This window comes from Oculina patagonica, chromosome 11 (assembly GCF_052425735.1).
Source record: "Oculina patagonica isolate OP01 chromosome 11, crgOcupat, whole genome shotgun sequence".
NCBI lineage: Eukaryota > Metazoa > Cnidaria > Anthozoa > Scleractinia > Oculinidae > Oculina > Oculina patagonica.
In genome coordinates, this window is record NC_135768.1 from 5,645,634 (window position 1) to 5,664,218 (window position 18,585).

An 18,585-nucleotide genomic window follows, 5' to 3' on the forward strand; every position below is an offset into this window, starting at 1 on the left:
TGCACCGCGAATGGCATTGTGGGAAAGCCAAGCCTTACATACCGGTGACGTCATGCAACAAAAAGGCACAGTAGAATTCTGGGTAAAATTTTGTTAGCACGTAAAATTGACATTATGGTAAAATCAATATAGGTATACGATTGGTAATAAAACAACCTTTGAATAGAAGAAACAGCCAGAAAATTCTGGAAGTGGAAGTGCATCGTGAGGCTATTCATTGCTTGTCATCAGCCTCGACTTCCGGTTGACTGAAATATACGCCGTACACACTCGAGATACTTCCGGTTACAAATATCACTTCATGTTCAGTTTGATTGCTTTTTACGAAAAAGCCTTCCAGAGTGGATTTCAACAATGTATTATGAAATCAAAACTTTAAAATTTGTAACAAATTTTTCCAAAGTTTCCGACTTCCTGGGCAATTTTTACAGAAATTCCAACCGTAAACTAGACATCTCGAAACTGAAATTCCATTTCCTTTTTGTGATGCCAAAATATCTTTGTACAATCTTTTAAATCTGAGCCAAACCTAAAAAAAAAATAGGTCACGAATTGAACAACTTAAAAAAATTGACCTTTTTAAAGTTCATTTTAGTTTAATAATTACTCCTTTGGGGTATTTCTTTAGTGCTACTATGATCAAATTTTCACCCCTTGAAATTTTAGGTGTTTCATAGAGTATTTAACGAAAGATTCAAAATGGCGTTTTCCGTTTTCAAATATCTCTTTTAGTTCCTGAGATATTTAAGCTTAAAAAAATCGTAAAATATGCAAATTAGAGGATCGATGACGTCATCTACTCAACCCAATTTTATTGCAAGTACAAAAATTGAGTTATCTCGGTCATTTTTCTGCAGAGACCAATGAAACTTGGCAGACTAATAGTTCTGCAGGTAATACACTTACACACTCAATAAAATTATGTTACCATGGCAACTAACTCTTTTCCAGTTCCCACCAATTTGCTTTTATTTTTTTAGAATTTATTAGTTTGGATAAATGAAACCCAGCCAAGACGCCTGCCTAATCCATTCATATGCTTACCAGAGCACGCATGTAAAGTATCATCGGCAAATATCGAAAAGAAATGCCAGAATTGGCCAGAAAAGCCTTTAGCATCGAGGGATCTGGAACCTAGTTTGTTGCCATGGCAACCAAATTGTTAAGTTCATATTGTGAAACACACCTAGCAAAGTGTTACTGCTAAAAATCAGAGAGTTTCGATACAAATTGGCTGAGATATCACTATCTTCATATTTGATCAAAATTTGGTTGAGTCTATGACGTCACAACTTTGCTAATTTGCATATTTTAACAACTTGAATATCTCTGGAAAGAAAAGAGATATTTGAAAACTGTAAACGGCATTTTTCTTCTCATATAGAGTTCTTGATAATATTTCAAAACGGCCACGAAAGGAAACAGGCGAATTTCATCGCAGTAGCACTTTAAGAGTTTCCTTTAATTTGCCAGAAATATGTACATCAAAATGTGACTCCTTTAAAAACGTGAATCTCGTGTTTCCGCGTGTTTATCCTCGCAGAACTTCCCCCGACATGTTCCTGTCATTTGTCGAATATTGTTCCAACATTGTTTCGACAACTCAAAATCAGACATTATTGTTCGTTTTAGGTATGTTTTAGATTTCCGGTACTTCTAGAACAATATATTAGAACGATGCTAAAAATAGATAAAGTCCTTTATAAGAAAACTTATAGTTGTTTCTTGTTTGTTTTATGTATCGTTTTGTCACTCTTCTTCTTAACTAATAATAGAATGTTCACAGCCTCTATTTTTCAACGCAAAAGAACGCGATAGAAAAAGCGAATGAAGCGAGCGTGAGTGCAAGCTCGAAGCACGAGGGGTGAAGTGTTGTGTGTTGGCGTCCAGTTCTCTCGCAATTAAAAGGTACGCGGACATTTTTAGATCTTACATACTTCAAGTAAGATTCTGGAACAATGTAAAATACACCTTTGTAGCGCCAGAAGTACGGGTAGAAGTGCAGTCAATGCTTATGCCCACAGAAAAGATCTTTTATCCTTCTTCCCAGCAAACTCTTGATGATGTTTGGGTTGACGTGGTGATTTTTTCCCCTGAAATTTTTCGAAGATGTAAAGGATTGTGGATTTCTTTGTTTTTCAGCACTCCTATTGCTTACTTGCTTTTTTATTTTAATATGATCTTGCTTGGTCATTTTCTGAGGTGCGCACGTGCTTGCCTGCCGTTATGCTTGCCGTAAGTCAGGTTGTTTCGCAATGATAAAAAGCAAAGAACCCAACTAAAGATAAAACTATTAAAGCGAACTAAGACTGGCGGATAGCCAGTAGATTAAATTAGTTACCGATGGAGTCCTTCGGGGTCAGGTTTGTGGACTAGTGGAGTATTAATCTTTCAGTACAGCTAGCCCCTAAGATCAGTTTGAACTGAAGCCGGAAGTGATCGGCATAAGTTACAGAATTACACGCAAGTTAGGCCACACCGTGCACACTGTACTGGCCTCCTAGCCACGCTTACCCCGCCCACTCCCTCCCTTGCACACACTTCTGCTTTCCCGATATTCAAAGCATCGACAGCAAAAGGCAAATTGAACCGAACTTCAGTCCTTGCCATTTCCTACACACGCAGTTTAATAGCCAGGCAGCCAGATGCTGTATTCAGTTTGTGTGACTGAAAAAAAAGACGCCTGTTAAAAAGGTTTTGTAGTAATCTTGCTTTGGTCAAGTTAAAAGCTCCTTCGGTCAGTAAACCTTCACGATATTTAATCATCTCTGTATAATCAGGGTGAAAGGGCATTTCCGAGACTCTAAATATGCCGAAAATTTCTCAGGGGAGAGGGGGTATGTCTCCCCCGATCCCTGGAAAATCATGAAACGGCTTTAGTGTTTCTGATGGCAACGCCCAACCTCGTGAAGTTAGATGTGCACTTTGCAGGTATAAAAGGCAGCTTCTTTTTGAACATTTTATTTTTTTAAATGGAGTTTTTAGATCTTGACAAAACGGTTCCAAGATATAGATCATCCACAGAACCCTCTAGCAGCACCGATAAAAACGATTAAGGGACATTCGTGCAGATTAGTGAAACCACAATAAGAAACAATATAATTAAAGGATAATAAAATGTCTTTTAACCGACCAAACGTCTAAGATTAAAGTATTGTGTCTTCCTTGTTATCGAGGTCTGTGCAACCGCATGTTACACAGATCATTCTACTTCAATTATGAAGTCATTTTTTTATAGTCAAGGCTGTCATGTTTTCGGTGATCAGACGTTTTTTGGATCGTTTTAGGCCAGGTTTCATTGGTCGGTGACAAGACATTCCGTTAAATGTCGCTTCTTTTGGCGCCCATTCACAAAAAAAAAATCCCGACGATCAATATATCCGTTTTTGCGGCTTCGAAAGCCGGACCACCTCAGCGAAGAAGTTGACATAAACCCTCGATCGTGAGAACCTTCAGGTCCTCCAATAATTTATTGATTCATTGTCCTATCTGTAGGCCTACAGTAGGTACAGTTCGAATCTAAATCCAAATGATCCGAAACTGCTCACACGAAATCTAAGGCAACGATCATGAAGCCACTGTAAATTCCCGGGGTCTACTAAATGCAATGATCCGATAATCGGACATCACAGTAACATCACCGCTGATAATGTTTATCTGAACGTACAAATGCCTGATAACAATATCTCTGCTGTGTTTTGCCTTCTCGGGAAACCTGATATCGGCTTATCCATAGCAGTGTCCATGATCTCTGCGCGGTATGTCGGCGGCCGTTAGATTTCTGGTAAACTCTGTGACAATTACGTGCGATCTTCCGAGTGCGATTTTGAATCCGGGTGGTGGTGGTGGTGGTGGGGGGGGGGGGGGTACTCGCGGACGTTCGACCCGATTGGGTTTGGTTTTCAGGCTTTTTTTGTCTTCAACGGGGTATATATTTCAACGTTTTCTGTCTTCAACGGGGTATCCTTACATGGACCAATGTCAAACAGGATAGGCTTATATGCCTGCAGATCTAGAGGTGTAAATTTATACAAACTGAGCGACAAGCAGATTTCACAAATTCGGCACTGATACTTAGCTTAATTCACGATTACAACAAAGCCAGTGAGGTACTTGTTTATGTATTAGACGGGGTATCAAAAATTGGGTAGGAAAATCAGAGGTTCGCGTCTTAAACAGGGTTAGGGTTTAGGAGGCCGGGCCGCACCTCCATACCCGAGATTATGTCGAGTACCCCTGCTCCCCCCCCCCCCCGGGCGTTGCATAAAATTTAGTTTTCGGCTGAACGGAAAAGGCATCTCATTGATCCTATACTGATAGGAATAAGAATGGTTTAGAACGTTAAATTACAGCCGGGGCGTGGGAAAGGGTAGAAGAAAATCATTATAATCATTGTTATAATCGTTATAATTCAGCAAAATATTCGGGCTTTTCTTCTCGCGCCGTTTGCTTAGAACGCGTCACGTGACCCAGCCTTTTCGCGTCAAGTGAATCAGCGAAAAGTGACGTTATCCTAAACTTTTCAAATTTTGCGTCTTGCGGGGTTATTGGTTGTTTCTCAGTGAAGTGGCTGGAAATTTTTGTCGGTCGTTACTCAGTTGACGCGCGCATCACGCTGGTTCTTTTTTATTTTGCGAGTCAGAGCACGAAAATGCAGGAGGAAATAGGAGACGGCTGCAAGAAGGCAAGCGCGCCCCCAGTCTGCGAATCGACTTTTGAACACCAACATAATTATTAGAGATTTTCCGTATAAGCAGTGTGAAAATCAGTTGTAAAGACGACATTTTGTCCAGTGAGAGCGCGCGCTAATTAATTGTTGGGTTACAAAGTTGCGACATCCTCCATGGCCAGTTTCAAACTCAAGCCTTAGAGCAATTTTAGGAAGAAAGATAATCTCCCTCGCACCACTTAGGACGGACCATTATTTCCTGGAGGAACTGCAAACTTTTTTTTTAAAATTATGCACCTCTCCAAACATACCCCTCCCCCCTCCAGAAATATAAATGTTAGCGTTTCCTCTGCCCGTGAACATTGCCATGCTAGCCGACCTCGATCTACTCCAATCCCCTGATTTTTGTTCCTTTTTTAGTCTCCTCCTCCTCAGGCACTTCGCACTTTTGCTGCGGACAAATAACGGACAACTAGCGCGAAGTGCGAGGAACCATGGGAAAGAAAAGAACAGGACCAAAATTTACTCTGAGCGTCTCGAACTGAGCTGAGAGCCACGTATACGGGTCGAAAAGGCCTGGAACTGGTATATGGCGACAGATCCCCAGGGCCATCCCCGCCATCTTGAAAGCGGAGCAGAGATGGCCCTGGGTACAAGGTTGATGGTAAGCATATTATACAGTATTTCTGGTTGGGAAGTTTGGACAACTTTTCAAGACCTTCCGTATATTTCGGAAATTTTCCGTTCATACAAACCAAATTGGTCTTACCATTTTTATCCCAACCGAAATTCCGGAATTTTTTGGTAATGGTCAACCGCCCCAATTTCCTCGCAGCCTCTTTAAGGCCAAAATAAGACGTCTAATTCCACAGTAACAAGCAGTTTACGTAGCTTATATATTGCAACGTTCATGGTGACTGCCAGACACATCTGCATGAGTACTGGTAAAGCTCGCCCTCAGGGTCTTGGCTGATTTGAATGGCCAAGAAGACTCTGGGACGAGATTGCTCAAATACACTGAGAAGAGCAGGGTATTGCGAGCACTTCACAAATGCCAAGTCAAACAAAGGAGAATTATCACACACCTCACACCACAACAAAAAACTTTATTATTTAAGTCATTTGACGGCATATTTCGTACAAATACTCAAAATGACATTTAGAAAGTAAATAAATTCTTTACTTCTTCACCAGTCAAGTGTTTTTATTTTACAACGGCTCGTGTGCCTTTTATAACAGTATTACGGTATTGCCGCTCACTGGGAAGGGAGGGGAGGGAGGGGATTAAGGAAATTTTTATGTGAGGGGGTGGGAAGTCTAAGAATCCTCAACAAAAACAGATAGGCCTGGCTTTGCCAAGTACATATCTACCTAACAATCAACACATTTCCCGGAGAGGAAATTGTCTTCAATAGGAACTTAAAATACAAAACTACCAATTTATTACCATTTGGCTCTACTGCGACAAAACCAAGGAAAGACTGGCTTGCGTGATTGTTCAAGTCTTACTCTTCAACAATAATGCCAGGACATAGGCCCAGCAGCATTTGGACTAACTGTACATTGTGCTCACTTCACAGCATGACTGACCAGTTGAGAGCATTTACTTGTTTTTTTCAGTGAAACTTTAAGCTCTCCGCTTCTTTGCTGTTTACTCAACTGAGTGGTTTTCTCCCATTTGACCTCATCACAGAATGTCGCTAGCCGAACTTGACTATACTCCTTACAAATCACTTCTATGACAAGAATTTAGCATCTGATTCAGCAAGGAGGGCTTCTAAAGTCCTAGTCATTCCTTTAAGTGACGAAATTCTGTATGGAGGAAACACCACAGTTTAGTTAAGCAACTCTTGGTGATTTTGCTATATTTGCTTGTCACTGGATCAGTTATCGAGTAATGAAGGAAATCAGTACGAGTTAAAAAGGGGGGAGGGGGCTGTACTTAAACTCTAAACAAAATGAAAACACTGAAACAAGATGACTAAAAAAGTGAAACTACTGAGATGAAACAACCAAATTGAGTGAAACCACCAAGACGAAACATCCAAAATCAGTACATCAAAACGAATCACCCATTTACCGTCAATGAGAGCTACTGTAACTGTAAAGAGGCTAACCTGAGCACTAATCAAGCTAACCAGAGTGCAGTCTGCTTTACTCCACTAGTTGCCTAAATAATGCTCAGGTTTTTTAGCCCGTTTATGGCTACTTGTAGCTCTCTTAACACCTAACCGCCAACAAGGGTGCTGACCGTAAAAAGGGTGCTGTACTTCCAGTCTAAAATATCATATACTGCAGTGAAGTGGGATTTCTCACCTTCTACTTGCCGTCTCTAGCCTCATTTCCATAAAACCTACTTCTGACTGCAATTGAATCTGTTCTATTTTGGCTTTATCACTGTCATTTGAATAAGAACTACTTTCTTCCCAAAGTTTCTGCAGCTGAAACGGAGAAAAACAACCTTTAATTTCCTTGAATTACTTAAAATCAGTAGCAGATTGGATCCTAGCAGCTCATGTGGCTTCCACTTAAGTTAGGGTTTCGGTAGCAACACGATATTTTCTACTCCCACCTGGATGGGATGCTTGTCCATAGCGGAGCTCCCCCCACCCTTAATACACCTATTTAATTATACTTCTGCCTGGAGATAGGCATTGTGAGAATAAACTGTGTTGCTTGAGAACACAACACAATGACTGGTCAGGGCTCCAACCAAGAGCATAGCAGAGAAGAGTTAGAGTCTGTCTCTACTAACCATTAGGCAACTGTGCCTCATATAAAGAATAATGGTTGTTCAAAATAAAGTCCACAAAAGAAAAGATCGGCACAGTTAAGTTCTTACCTGTCTATCTACAGCTTCTGTAGGCCAGGATGACAAATGGGACGTGAGATTTTTATCCACATATTTTGCTATTGCCTGAAGGTTAACTGTAGGAACTGAAGGTTGAGGAACCGGGACTGGACTCGATGCATTCGAGGAGTGAGAAAGAGGACTAGATGACACTAAGCTGGTGGAAGCTACTGATAAGGGAGGAAGATGCTGTGAAGAGTGGTGTGGGGTGTGCTCATTTAGTGATGGCTGCTGTGAAAAGATCACAGGGGACCCAGGCGAGCTGTGGTGGGGCCTTTCATCCTTCCGGTGTAAACCAACTGTGATGGGCGACACAGCTTGCTGTGGGAGACCTGCAGTTGCTGGATGTGGAGTGGCCGCTGATGCTGAAGGAAAAAAGAGAAAAAATTATTATACTTAAGCAACAGCATTCATGTCAGATTACCTAATAGATACCCTGACATCTGACATTGACTAGTGCGGAACTAGGAAAATTTACTTTACTAACACCTCATTTACACTCAAAGTTGAACCATGTTTAAAAGCTGTTTAGTAAACATGGTTTATAATTGTATACGTTGTTGAAATTGCTTACTGATGTTCCTCAACAATAAATTTAGTACAATGAAAGAACAAGTTAGAGTATACTTGAACCCTATGAAAAATTCACTCTTTCAGCTTTCTGCTGCTAATTTTCACTTTGTTAAACCTGGTTTAATTATAACAATCCTGTGTAAACTCTTCAGTGTATACAACATGGCTTGGAAGATTCTGATCAAAAATAGAGCTTACACCACCCAAGATCCAATTTACTGCAATAAGTGCACCCCCTCCCCCCCCCCCACACACCACCACCCCCTGCGAAATTAAGTACCAATAAGGTACTCCAGTAAAGAATACAATGGAAACAGTGTAAGGACCAATAATTATTTAAGTGCACAGTTTGGTATTACAACCAACAACTACTTACCTACTGAATATGGTTGCTGAATGTTTACCGCTGCAGCTGCTGCAGCTTGTGCCTAATGATGGAACAAAAAAGAATTTACAGTTCATTAACTGCAATGCCAGGATCACTGCACTGTTCAATACATCCAAGTTTTCTGCTTACATGTACACATATTTTCCTTAAAATCAATATACAACTATTTCAAGGAAGGTTATCTTAGCATTCAGCACACAAGATGGGACTGAATGGTAGACTGGGCTTCCATCAGAATTTTGCTCATCAGCGAACAGAGATCAACAAGAAAATACTTAATACATGAAGTATTTGTTTCCAACTTCAAGGGATCTTAAGCTTTTGTATCTCTTTTTTTCTTGCAGTCTTGTAGTCCCTTATTATTTACATACAAACAGGCTCGAACCCAGACTCGAACTGAGGTGCACAGGGTGTCATGGGAAGGTTCACAGCTATTTTCCCTTAGCCTCTTACCATAACTCCCTGTGTGTTCCACTTGACCCACCTGCAAGCCTCAATCCACCCTCTTATCCAATCTTCTCTCATGTAAATAGCAACTGGTTACAAGTCTGACATACAAACACAAGAACCCTAATAAAAATATTCCAAACCTCTGACATCTTTCGTTGCTGGAGCACAAGTGTAGCCTGCTGAAGAGGATGAAGAACAGGTTGAGGGGAAACCTGCCTGTTAAACATCACTGGCTGCGGCGATGGAGCTTGTGCTGCAGGCGGTAAAGGTGCAGCGCTGACTTGCTGTGCTACTTGTGGTAGAGGTGGGCCACTATTGTTCACATGAACATACTGTCTATAATCATTCATTTGAGGCTGAACTTGCTGAACGGCTTGCTGTGGTACAACATACTGGTGTGGTGCAAACGGGTATTGCTGTGGCGCTCTTGGAGCTCCTGTGACCGGCACCTGCGGGAATAAATTTTGAGCTAGTGGTACCCCATGTCTGGGGGGAAACTGAGGTGACGGCTGAGGGGGGAACTGAAGTTGAGGAGATGGTACTCCATGGTGCTGGGGAACTTGTGGTGATACGGCAGTGATTATATTTGGTGATGGTGTGTGCGAAGACTGGTCGTACATGTTGGGGCGAGAAGATGGAGTGGTTGGTGGCGAAACATCTTGCAAGCTTCCTTCTGGTGAAACTGAAACAGAACAGAAATGTTAATGAACTAATAGAAACAAACTTGCACAGCGATTGTAAAAATTACTGAAAATCAGTTAGATACCATACCTGCTGTCTCTCCTCCAAAATTTGCCACAACAGGAGTAGGCCTGACAAAAAGATTGCAAGAAATTAACAACATAGCAAGTGTAGTTAGATCCTCCATGAAATAACTGCACTTTTTCTAAGCACAACTATAGCACTTTTTCCAAGAACAACCTCCCATAAGCAGACATTGGTTATGGTTTCAAGGGAACCTGTCTGGGAAGGCAAAACTACAAGCACAAGTCGGCTTTCAGCAACAAAGTTAAATAAGATTTTAGTATTTAAATGCATTTCAACTGATTTACTTGCCGTTGTAAGTGCCAGGGTTCATACTCATTTGAGCATTTGAAATTCCATGACTTTCCATGACCTTTCCCATGACTTTTCAAAGTTTTTCATGACCAAAAATATATCTTGATTTCAGGTACATTTTTACCTTTTTCTCACAAAAACTAACCTGCCTAATCTATTTTGTACAATCAATACCATTTTCCATGACTTTCAATGTCCCACATATAAATTCCATGACTTCTAAAATTCTATGACTTTCCAGGTTTTTCATGACCTGTACGAACCCTGAAGTGTGTTGGAGATCCAGAGTGTAGAGATCTTGATGGCAGCAAAGGGAATTTTGTCGTACTTTTCGATCTGCAAAGCTGACATGTTAGAGTCACCAAAGTACACAATAATTGCCACTAACCTATACACAACTGTTGGAAGCGCTGTTGTATGCACTGAACATGTCTTGACCACCTGAGGTCCTCTGTCACTAGATTCGCTGAGTCTCTGCATGTCTTTTTTCTGATCGCTGGACAAATTTCTAACGTCTGTATGGTTTCCATCTCGTTTATCACCAGAGCTATGATACTCTCTGTGAGTAATCTTTGAAGGGGACAGGTCTGAAATTGTTATGAATGGGAGAACCAAAATTAGCTTCTAACTAGTGTAACTTTTATAGCCGCTTTCTGTGCAACTATCTTTTGACATCCATCTTTCAACATGCTGTTTGAAATGAGCCAATCAAAAACAATGCATACAGTAGTGTTTGTTTAATGCAAACGATCCCACAAGTTCAGAAGGTTGTGATAGTGGACTGTGTTTGGTGGATTTCGATCTGCCTAAGCTTATATGTAGAAAGATGAATGTCGAAAGATAGGCATTATACATGTATCACTGAGAGCAGGTGCAATTTTCACGTCCTTTTATATTTTGACCAACAGAAAACTTTGAAGAAACCGTTGAAATAAACATATATAGACAAGATATAGTTTTAGTAAACACAAATCAGGCAAAAAACTGTGTAGCACATGTATCACATGACAAAAATTAAACAAAATTTTTTGTTTATGCACTGAAATACAAAATAGCGAAGAGTGCAAGGTCTAAAAATAGAATGCATTTATGAGTATAACCGCCACGAGGCTCAAAAACATCGGTGTGTTCTGAGAAAAATAGAAGGAATCTAGGCGAATTTTTTGGTTTATGTTTTTAGTTTTAGGAATGCCGGCTGCTTTAGAAAGTGTTTTAGGAAAATCGTTCGCCATTTCGGTTTGTTTGTCTGAGTCGTGATGTCACTCGCACGCTTTCCTATTTTCTCAGACGTTTCGAGACTTCTGTCTCTTCATCAGCGCAGATTTCTACGCTGATGAAGAGACAGAAGTCTCGAAACGTCCGAGAAATTTTGTATTTCAGTGCATTAACAAAAACATTTTGTTATAGTTTTAGTAGCCTTACAGATAAGTTTTTCCTTTGGCTTTTAGTGCCAAACTCAAAACATGAATTCTCCTCAATGATTTGCATAGATTTCTTCAATGTTTCCTTTGAGAATATATTAAAAGAACATGCTCTGACTTGCTTATGACTTGCTTTGTTCTTAAGATTTGTCTGCTTAGCATCAGATAGTGAGATTAGATTTCTCCAAAGCAAAAGCAAGCCATTGACTAATTGCAGAGTGGTAAACAATATTAAACTGCAGAAAACTCACATTTGCTTGGTTTGGAGGAAGCCAGGTGTTCTCGGTGAAGAATGGGATCTCCTCGATTGTCTCGTCCATCTTTGATTCCCACAAAATCCCTTTTTTCTTTGTCTTTCCTCTCCTTCTCTCTTCTCTCTCTGTGTGGGAAAAATAATATTTTTATTAGTTACTTCATTTTACAATAACTTTAACTAAAGCTCAAATAGCTTTGAGTTCAAGGAAAACAATTCTGCTCATTTCTTTGCACAAAAGCAGCTGCTAACATTACAAAAAACATAATTTAGAGTTGATTTCAGTTTACTTTGGCTGGCTGCTTTGCGAAGTTTGTTGAGAAAAAGAAAACTTTGTTACAAAGTTGCCAATTACATTGAGAGTTAGCGAATCAAATTGTGAACTTCAATACAAAATTCCCAACTTTACTTTGGCCCCAATGAACTTTGCAAGTTTACTAGTTGAGGAGAAACAAGACATGTTGCTTGAAATTCATGGCAATATCAATTCCAGTTGTTTACAACCCCAGATACAACATCGCCACTGTTAGCTCAAGCTTCCTAAAAATAATGGACCTTCATCTTTAAATTTTTCTAAGCACATAATTTATTTAAAAGCAGCAGTACATCAAGTAATCTAATAGTTATTACCGTTCAATCCATTCCTTTGGTTTCTCCCACTGGGACTTCTCTGTTTTACAGTTGTAATAGTACACCTTTCCTGAAGAGCTGGTGTGCTGAGACCAAACAAAAGTCTACAAAACAAATGTAAATTTTAAATTGAATCATTTTTTAATAACTTTGTCAACTTCTTTTATTCAGAACACTAAATATGACTGCCTTTCATCTGAGTATACTCAGAAACTCATAAGGGTTGAAACGTGTAATGCAGGTTTACAGCATTTGAATATTCAATTTTGCCAAGTACCACATTTGGAACCACGAAGAGTTTGTACGCCAATGCTTTACACACGTAACAACACAGGCAACACTATTCTGAACAAATTTCTGACCTAAGCGCCATAAATTTCTTACAGAAACTAAAGTAATTCATTAAGTGTATGAAGTAAGGTTTTTTAGACTACTAAACGACAATAAAACAGGAGAATTTAACCAAATTTAACTTTATTCATCCAAGCTTGTTCTAAAACAAGATTGCACCATCAAGCACGAGCTAGCACATGCTATGAATTTTATCCAATTGTTGCAATTTTTATTGGTTAATTTTCTTGTGATTTTCTAAATAGGGAAACGAATACATGCGCAAATGCTCCGTACAAAATGAATCATAGGGAGTTGCACGTCTCAACCCTTATGGGTTTCTGGTATACTGTGATACCATTCTGCACATAAGTTTTCACACTACTTATGTAAATTTGTTATTTTGTGGAGGCGAACTGTAAAAGGCGAGCATAAAGACCTGGGTTGGACTAGCTGGAATGAGGTGGAACATCGAGCAAAAGACCGTGACGTTGCTGGGTAGCCTTATGCTCCACTAATAGGAGTGAAGAGGATGAGTGAGTGAATGCAAATTTCTAACCTACTAGTTAGCATATGGCCAAGTGGGGTAATGGAAAATCACTGATTAAAACAATAAAACCTGAGTGAATTATAAACTGTGATTGGGTTGCTTTGGCTGATATGCAAGGGAACTGGGATTTCAATCAATTAGGAAAAGTAACTGTTACTTGGGAAGAACATTTTTATACATTACACGTCCATGTCATGTTTTTTTAACAGTCAACTTTCTCTAAAATGGACACCGTCATGATCAGGACCAGCTTCAACTGGCTGTCTTAGATAGGGAGTATAGGTACAGTGAAATGACTGAAAAACGGCAGGGATGGGATCAACACCAGGTGTCCATTTTATAAAGGTGTCTGTTAAGAGAGAGTTGACTGCACTTCTGAGGAGCATTAACAGTAATGTTCGGTTTTGAATTCAAAAAAAAGATCAACCATCTTACCTCATCACTGTTAACATGATTGGGTTTGCTGTGACGGTCATTGCCATGTGAGTTACTGTTAGGAAGGGTATGATGACTGTGTGCATCAGTTGGAGACTTGCTAGAACCTGTTTTACAAGAAATACTGGTTATAACAAGCTATTTTCCTCACTATCACCCAGTAACTGTAAGGTCATCATTATTGTCATCTTAGCAAACTAATTAATAATTCATCAAATTAGTTAGCCTAGATCTATATGATTTTATTTCTCTGTTTACCTTTGAGTTTTAGTTTCTATTAAGAAAATAGTCAAGATTTGGATTGAGTGTTGCAAAACCAAAGTAATTGCTCTGGCCATTCACACAAGATGCAAGCAATCCAGTGAGCCAATCAAAACTTGAAGTAATTACATGTAGCCAGCAAGAATTGTGGTAAAAAAGGGGGGGGGGGGTGACTCAAGTTTGGTCTTTGTTTTACTGCTGATTGGTTGAGAAAGTTGTGCAAGTTTCTTAGACCAGTCACTTAGCATAGTAATGCAAAATTAAAGCAAACATGAATTACTTTCGATGCTCAAGTGAAAATTGCTTAAACACTCAAGAGGGCGTTTCATCGCATTTCCAAACACCTCAATGTTTGTTACAAATATTCTGCTGTACATTGTATTTCTAATTCCCTTTTCTGCTTGTAAATGAGACGAAATGCTCTTTCATGTTTTATATGGTATTACCATGTCAATGCCAAAGGTGCTGAAGATTGTGATCAGTAAATGTTTTACAATAACTGAGAGCATTCTTTGGTAAGAGCTGTAGTCAACGAGTCCAGACCCTGAAAATTACGTAATCCAACAAGCAAAGAAGTGCATGTCCAATGGCCTGGAGCTAGTGAATTTTATCCTTCACCCAGTGAAAGTTTTTGGGGAAATTTCTGAAGAAATTAATCACGCTTATAGGGACTTTTTTGGGCTAGTGGAAATGACTTTCAGGCTACTTCATCGGGGCAAGGTGGAAAATTAAATTTCTTTGCACCCTGTAGTACATTACAAGCAAACTTTAGCGATTGTTGCTTTTTCCAAGTAACTGAAACCTGAGAGTTGCAAAATGTCAGTCAGACCATTGGTGGTGAGATGTCCAACAAACTTGCCAGCTTCAAGCAGAAAAAAGCAGATACTTAAGGAGATCTTTGTCATGTGCGCATGCATTTTTTATCTGATTTTCTCTCTACTTTGTTGGTAAATTTTTTGGTGTCCTGAGAAAACTAATCTTCATTATGGCAGATTTTGGCAATGAAACCACCCACCTGTGGCACATAATAATAATGAGTTTAATAGTGTAGGTCATGGAAAAATGTGGTTGATTTGAGAGTTTTTTATTTGGTGGAAAAATATCAAAACACAGAACGAGTCCTGAGAAATTTGCTGCTCAACACTAATCCAAATTTTACAACTTTTTCATTTTAAGCCAGTCACCAATCATAACATTTTAATTTGCCAAAATAAAAGCAATATTTAACAATCATCCTGCAGAATTGCCTGGAATATCTGAAAGAAAGGAAGGAACACTTTCATTCTTCCTGCTCATACTTCACTTGTTTTTCAGAAGCTTTGCCTTGTCTTCTTACCTGGACATGACAACACACCAACAAAATTTTGCCTCATCTTGTATTAACCATCAGCTAAATAATGTTTTTAGCACTTGGGTGCATCAGAGAAACACCAGCAGTTGACAGCATCATTATATTCATGTAAAATACTGCATCATCAAAGTCGGTTCCCAAAATATGTGACTTCATTACAAAAGAAACCTCATAAATTATTTTCCATTTGCTGAAAGGTCTTATTATGGACGAGTCAAACTTAACTTGTCCAAAAGAGATGTTTTTGAGTTGTTCTACCTGCCCACACAAGTTTTAGTTTTCTTGGATGACTGCATGACTGAAATATATTGATCCCTTGGATCCCGCAAAATGTCTAAAAGACATTACCATTCCAGTGTTCTGCAACATATGCAGGCTTACAGGGCTGCAAATAATTTTTTTCACTTGAAAGGACATATGTCCTTCTAAGACATCATCTTGGTCAGACAAAACAAAATTTTGGCCGGACATCACCAAAAACAAAAGGTTGAAATTTATTCATTGTTGCCGTAAAATAAAAAAATTGTCTGGACATCATGTCCAACCACACTTGGTATTTCATCGGACATGAGCAATTTTTGGTCGGCCAATGTCCGATGACCGACTGTTATTTGCAGCCCTGGGCTTAGTATCAGCATTCAGTCCAGGACATTTTTGGTAATGCGATGGTTAAATTTTTGTTCAAAAATTTTTTCTTGAAAAAGACTTCATTCTTGTAGTTTTGGCTTTGCTTGATTTCGATGCTTGTATAAAAGACATTGGATAAAATAACATCAGGCTTGCAGATCGTAATTTTATGAAAATTATTGGAAACTCTGCAGATCTAAATTGCGGCATTTTTGCTTTCACTTTCTTTTCTTGTTTCTTAAGAAGGCCCAATACAAGCAACTTGACAGGTTTATGCAAGTAAAAGGCAAAATACTCTGCAGAGATGTTTTTTTGTTCCTGGCATTGCTATAAAAAGTTTCCATCAAATTTTGGCAATTGATGTCCCTATTTTTTTCTCTGATTTGCATTAACTGCTGTCATAACAAGACTCAGACATCTTTTCCTTTATTTTTTAACTGCTTTCAGCAGCTATTTTAATGAACTTGAATCTAATTTATTTGGAAAAATGACTTCAATGTTTAAGAAGCTAAGTATAGGCACACAATAAAGTAATTAGAGAACTTGGTTCTATTGTTTTCTTTCCCTGTATTTCATCATTAATCCTGTATAAGAAGGCACATTCAGTAACAGGACAATAGGCTAAATTTAGGGCTAAAATAGTGCAAAAAGACCAGGAAATTGGAACTAGCAGGTTCTTATGACACCTGGAACCTCCAGCTTTGTTGTCTATAACCTGGGCCGAAAATAAACATGTTAGGTTGCGTTTGTTGACATTGTTTTCCCTTTATTCGTAGAAAACAAGTGCTTCCTTCTTTCTGTTAACCTTCCTGTCTATGAACTAAAACTTTGCAGTTCGTAGCTTGAGTTGAATCCTCTTCACCAACGTTTTTACGCATCCTTGCTTTCTAATTTGTAAGCTGCTGTTGAAGTCTATATTTTCATTAATTTATAAGTCAATTGATCACAGTTATTAAAGTAATACCAACCTCTCTTGTTGCTCTCTCGTGATCGACTGTAGGACTTTGAACGGTGGGAACGGGGTGAGAAGTTTGAATAGCGAGAGTACGGTGAGCTTCCTCGACTATTTGAAGAAGTGACCGGTGATCTTTCCCTCTCTCGATCTCGACTACTCTCCGAATTGCAGTTTGAGTGACTTTTCGACGAGAACTTGGTATTTGCCTAAAAATACAACAAAATCACCAAACGAAGGGCTTCTTTAGAATGATACCCCATAACCAATCAAGTCTAAAACGCTGTAACCTACTAATGGAAATGTTTTCATTGTGAAACAAATCTCAAACTTCACGAATGAAGTCTAGATTGTAGTTGACTACCTCCAAAAATTAAACTCCAATACAAACCTGATATGGATGATACTGACTCCGGTCATGATACCTAGGAAAGAAAAAAAAGAGTTATTGTGACTTATTATACGAATAACGAGAGAAATCCCTAAAAGCGCTATGCCCTGTGATCAACTTTATAGCGGCTATCAGCGAGTTTATTAACAAAAAACATGGCGGCCTCGCATGACTCTGAAGTTGTCAGTTTAACCCCTACTAACCCGTCCGCTAGCCTCGGATATTTCCTATTACTCATCAAAACTGCCAGTGTGGCTTTTGTGGGAGGGTATGCTCCCGGTAAAAGTTAGATTTTGGGGAAAATATCGCGACGACAAGCCAAAAGGAAAACTAATCATATCGCCACACTGGATTCACGTCGCCATTACCGAGCATCGCAAGCCTGCTGAGGTCATGTGATTTCTGATCGACGTTTATTGTCTGATTAGCCAATCACAGCGCTCGTTAACTCCAGAACTCGCATTTTGAAAGCCAGGCTGCCAAGCTCATTGAACCACGCTGTCATATTGAAATTCAGACAGAAGCATTTTTCCTTTGTAAATTTTCATGATTTTCCTGTTTTACGAAGCGGAAAATCTATTTTAAAGCTCGAACCACCCTTGGAACAGACACAGGACCTTACTTAGCCGCTGGTGGCGGCTCTTTTTGTTTTGGTGACGATATAATTGTGGGAAGATGATCATTTGAACATTGCCTGTTTGCAGCTTGACTTCATGGTTGTTTGATTTTAAACTTGATTGTTTCATCATCTTTATCTTCTGGGCCGAATCGAATCGCTGTCAGATGTTTGGCAGATGTGTTAATTAGTTTCACTTGTAATTAGCGACAAAAGACCATTGGTGATTTTAGAATACCGGGCCACTTATTTACAATATCTCTGAACGCTTTTTAGAACGAAGCATGTAGAAACAAAAGGGACCATTCAAATTCAGTGAGATGCAAATAAGTGGCCCAGTATTCTACAGTTTGGCCAAAACTAAAACAAGAGTGAATTTAAAAAAGCTTGCATTGGCTGATCTTAGAAATGGTCTTGGTTGTAGGGTCGTGAGTATTTTTTTTTATTTTAAGGGGTTTTTTACTAGCTACATATACATGTAAGTGTAAGGAATATTAATTGTGAGGCTCAAAATTGTGGGGCTTATCTGGAATCATTTCCTGCAGAACAGGCGGATTATTTTTCGGGGCGAGTTGCGCGACGCGCAAAATCGCCCCCAAAAATAATCCGCCTGTTCCTGTTCTGCAGGCTAAATTTTCATGACCTCCAGCCATCAGGAGCAAATTGGCAAACCAACCCTTAAATGTACTTCTTGACTTGTGCAGATTATTGCTCCACTTGTAGTGGGCTTGTATTTAAAGCTCGAAGGATTTTGGTTTTCATGGAGGAGGGTCTCAAT

The 18,585-nt window shown here is 39.3% G+C and overlaps 1 protein-coding gene across 3 annotated transcripts; it reads right to left on the bottom strand.

Moving 5' to 3' along the window:
• Positions 1 to 5,759: 5,759 nt before the first annotated feature.
• Positions 5,760 to 17,568, bottom strand: LOC144629923 (uncharacterized). Of its 3 annotated transcripts, none has more exons than XM_078488174.1 (13): positions 17,395 to 17,568; positions 17,192 to 17,225; positions 16,817 to 17,009; positions 13,610 to 13,716; positions 12,295 to 12,398; positions 11,663 to 11,790; positions 10,379 to 10,577; positions 9,703 to 9,743; positions 9,072 to 9,613; positions 8,470 to 8,521; positions 7,512 to 7,879; positions 6,986 to 7,110; positions 5,760 to 6,481 (listed from the first exon to the last, which is right to left on the bottom strand). In XM_078488174.1, the coding sequence occupies exons 1-13, from the start codon at positions 17,427 to 17,429 to the stop codon at positions 6,406 to 6,408; spliced, it is 2,004 nt and encodes a 667-aa protein (XP_078344300.1). In that variant the 5' UTR covers positions 17,430 to 17,568; the 3' UTR covers positions 5,760 to 6,405. The 3 variants fall into 3 exon arrangements, with proteins under 3 accessions (XP_078344300.1, XP_078344299.1, XP_078344298.1); XM_078488173.1 differs by having other exon boundaries at positions 7,512 to 7,882; XM_078488172.1 differs by having other exon boundaries at positions 7,512 to 7,885.
• Positions 17,569 to 18,585: the final 1,017 nt, after the last annotated feature.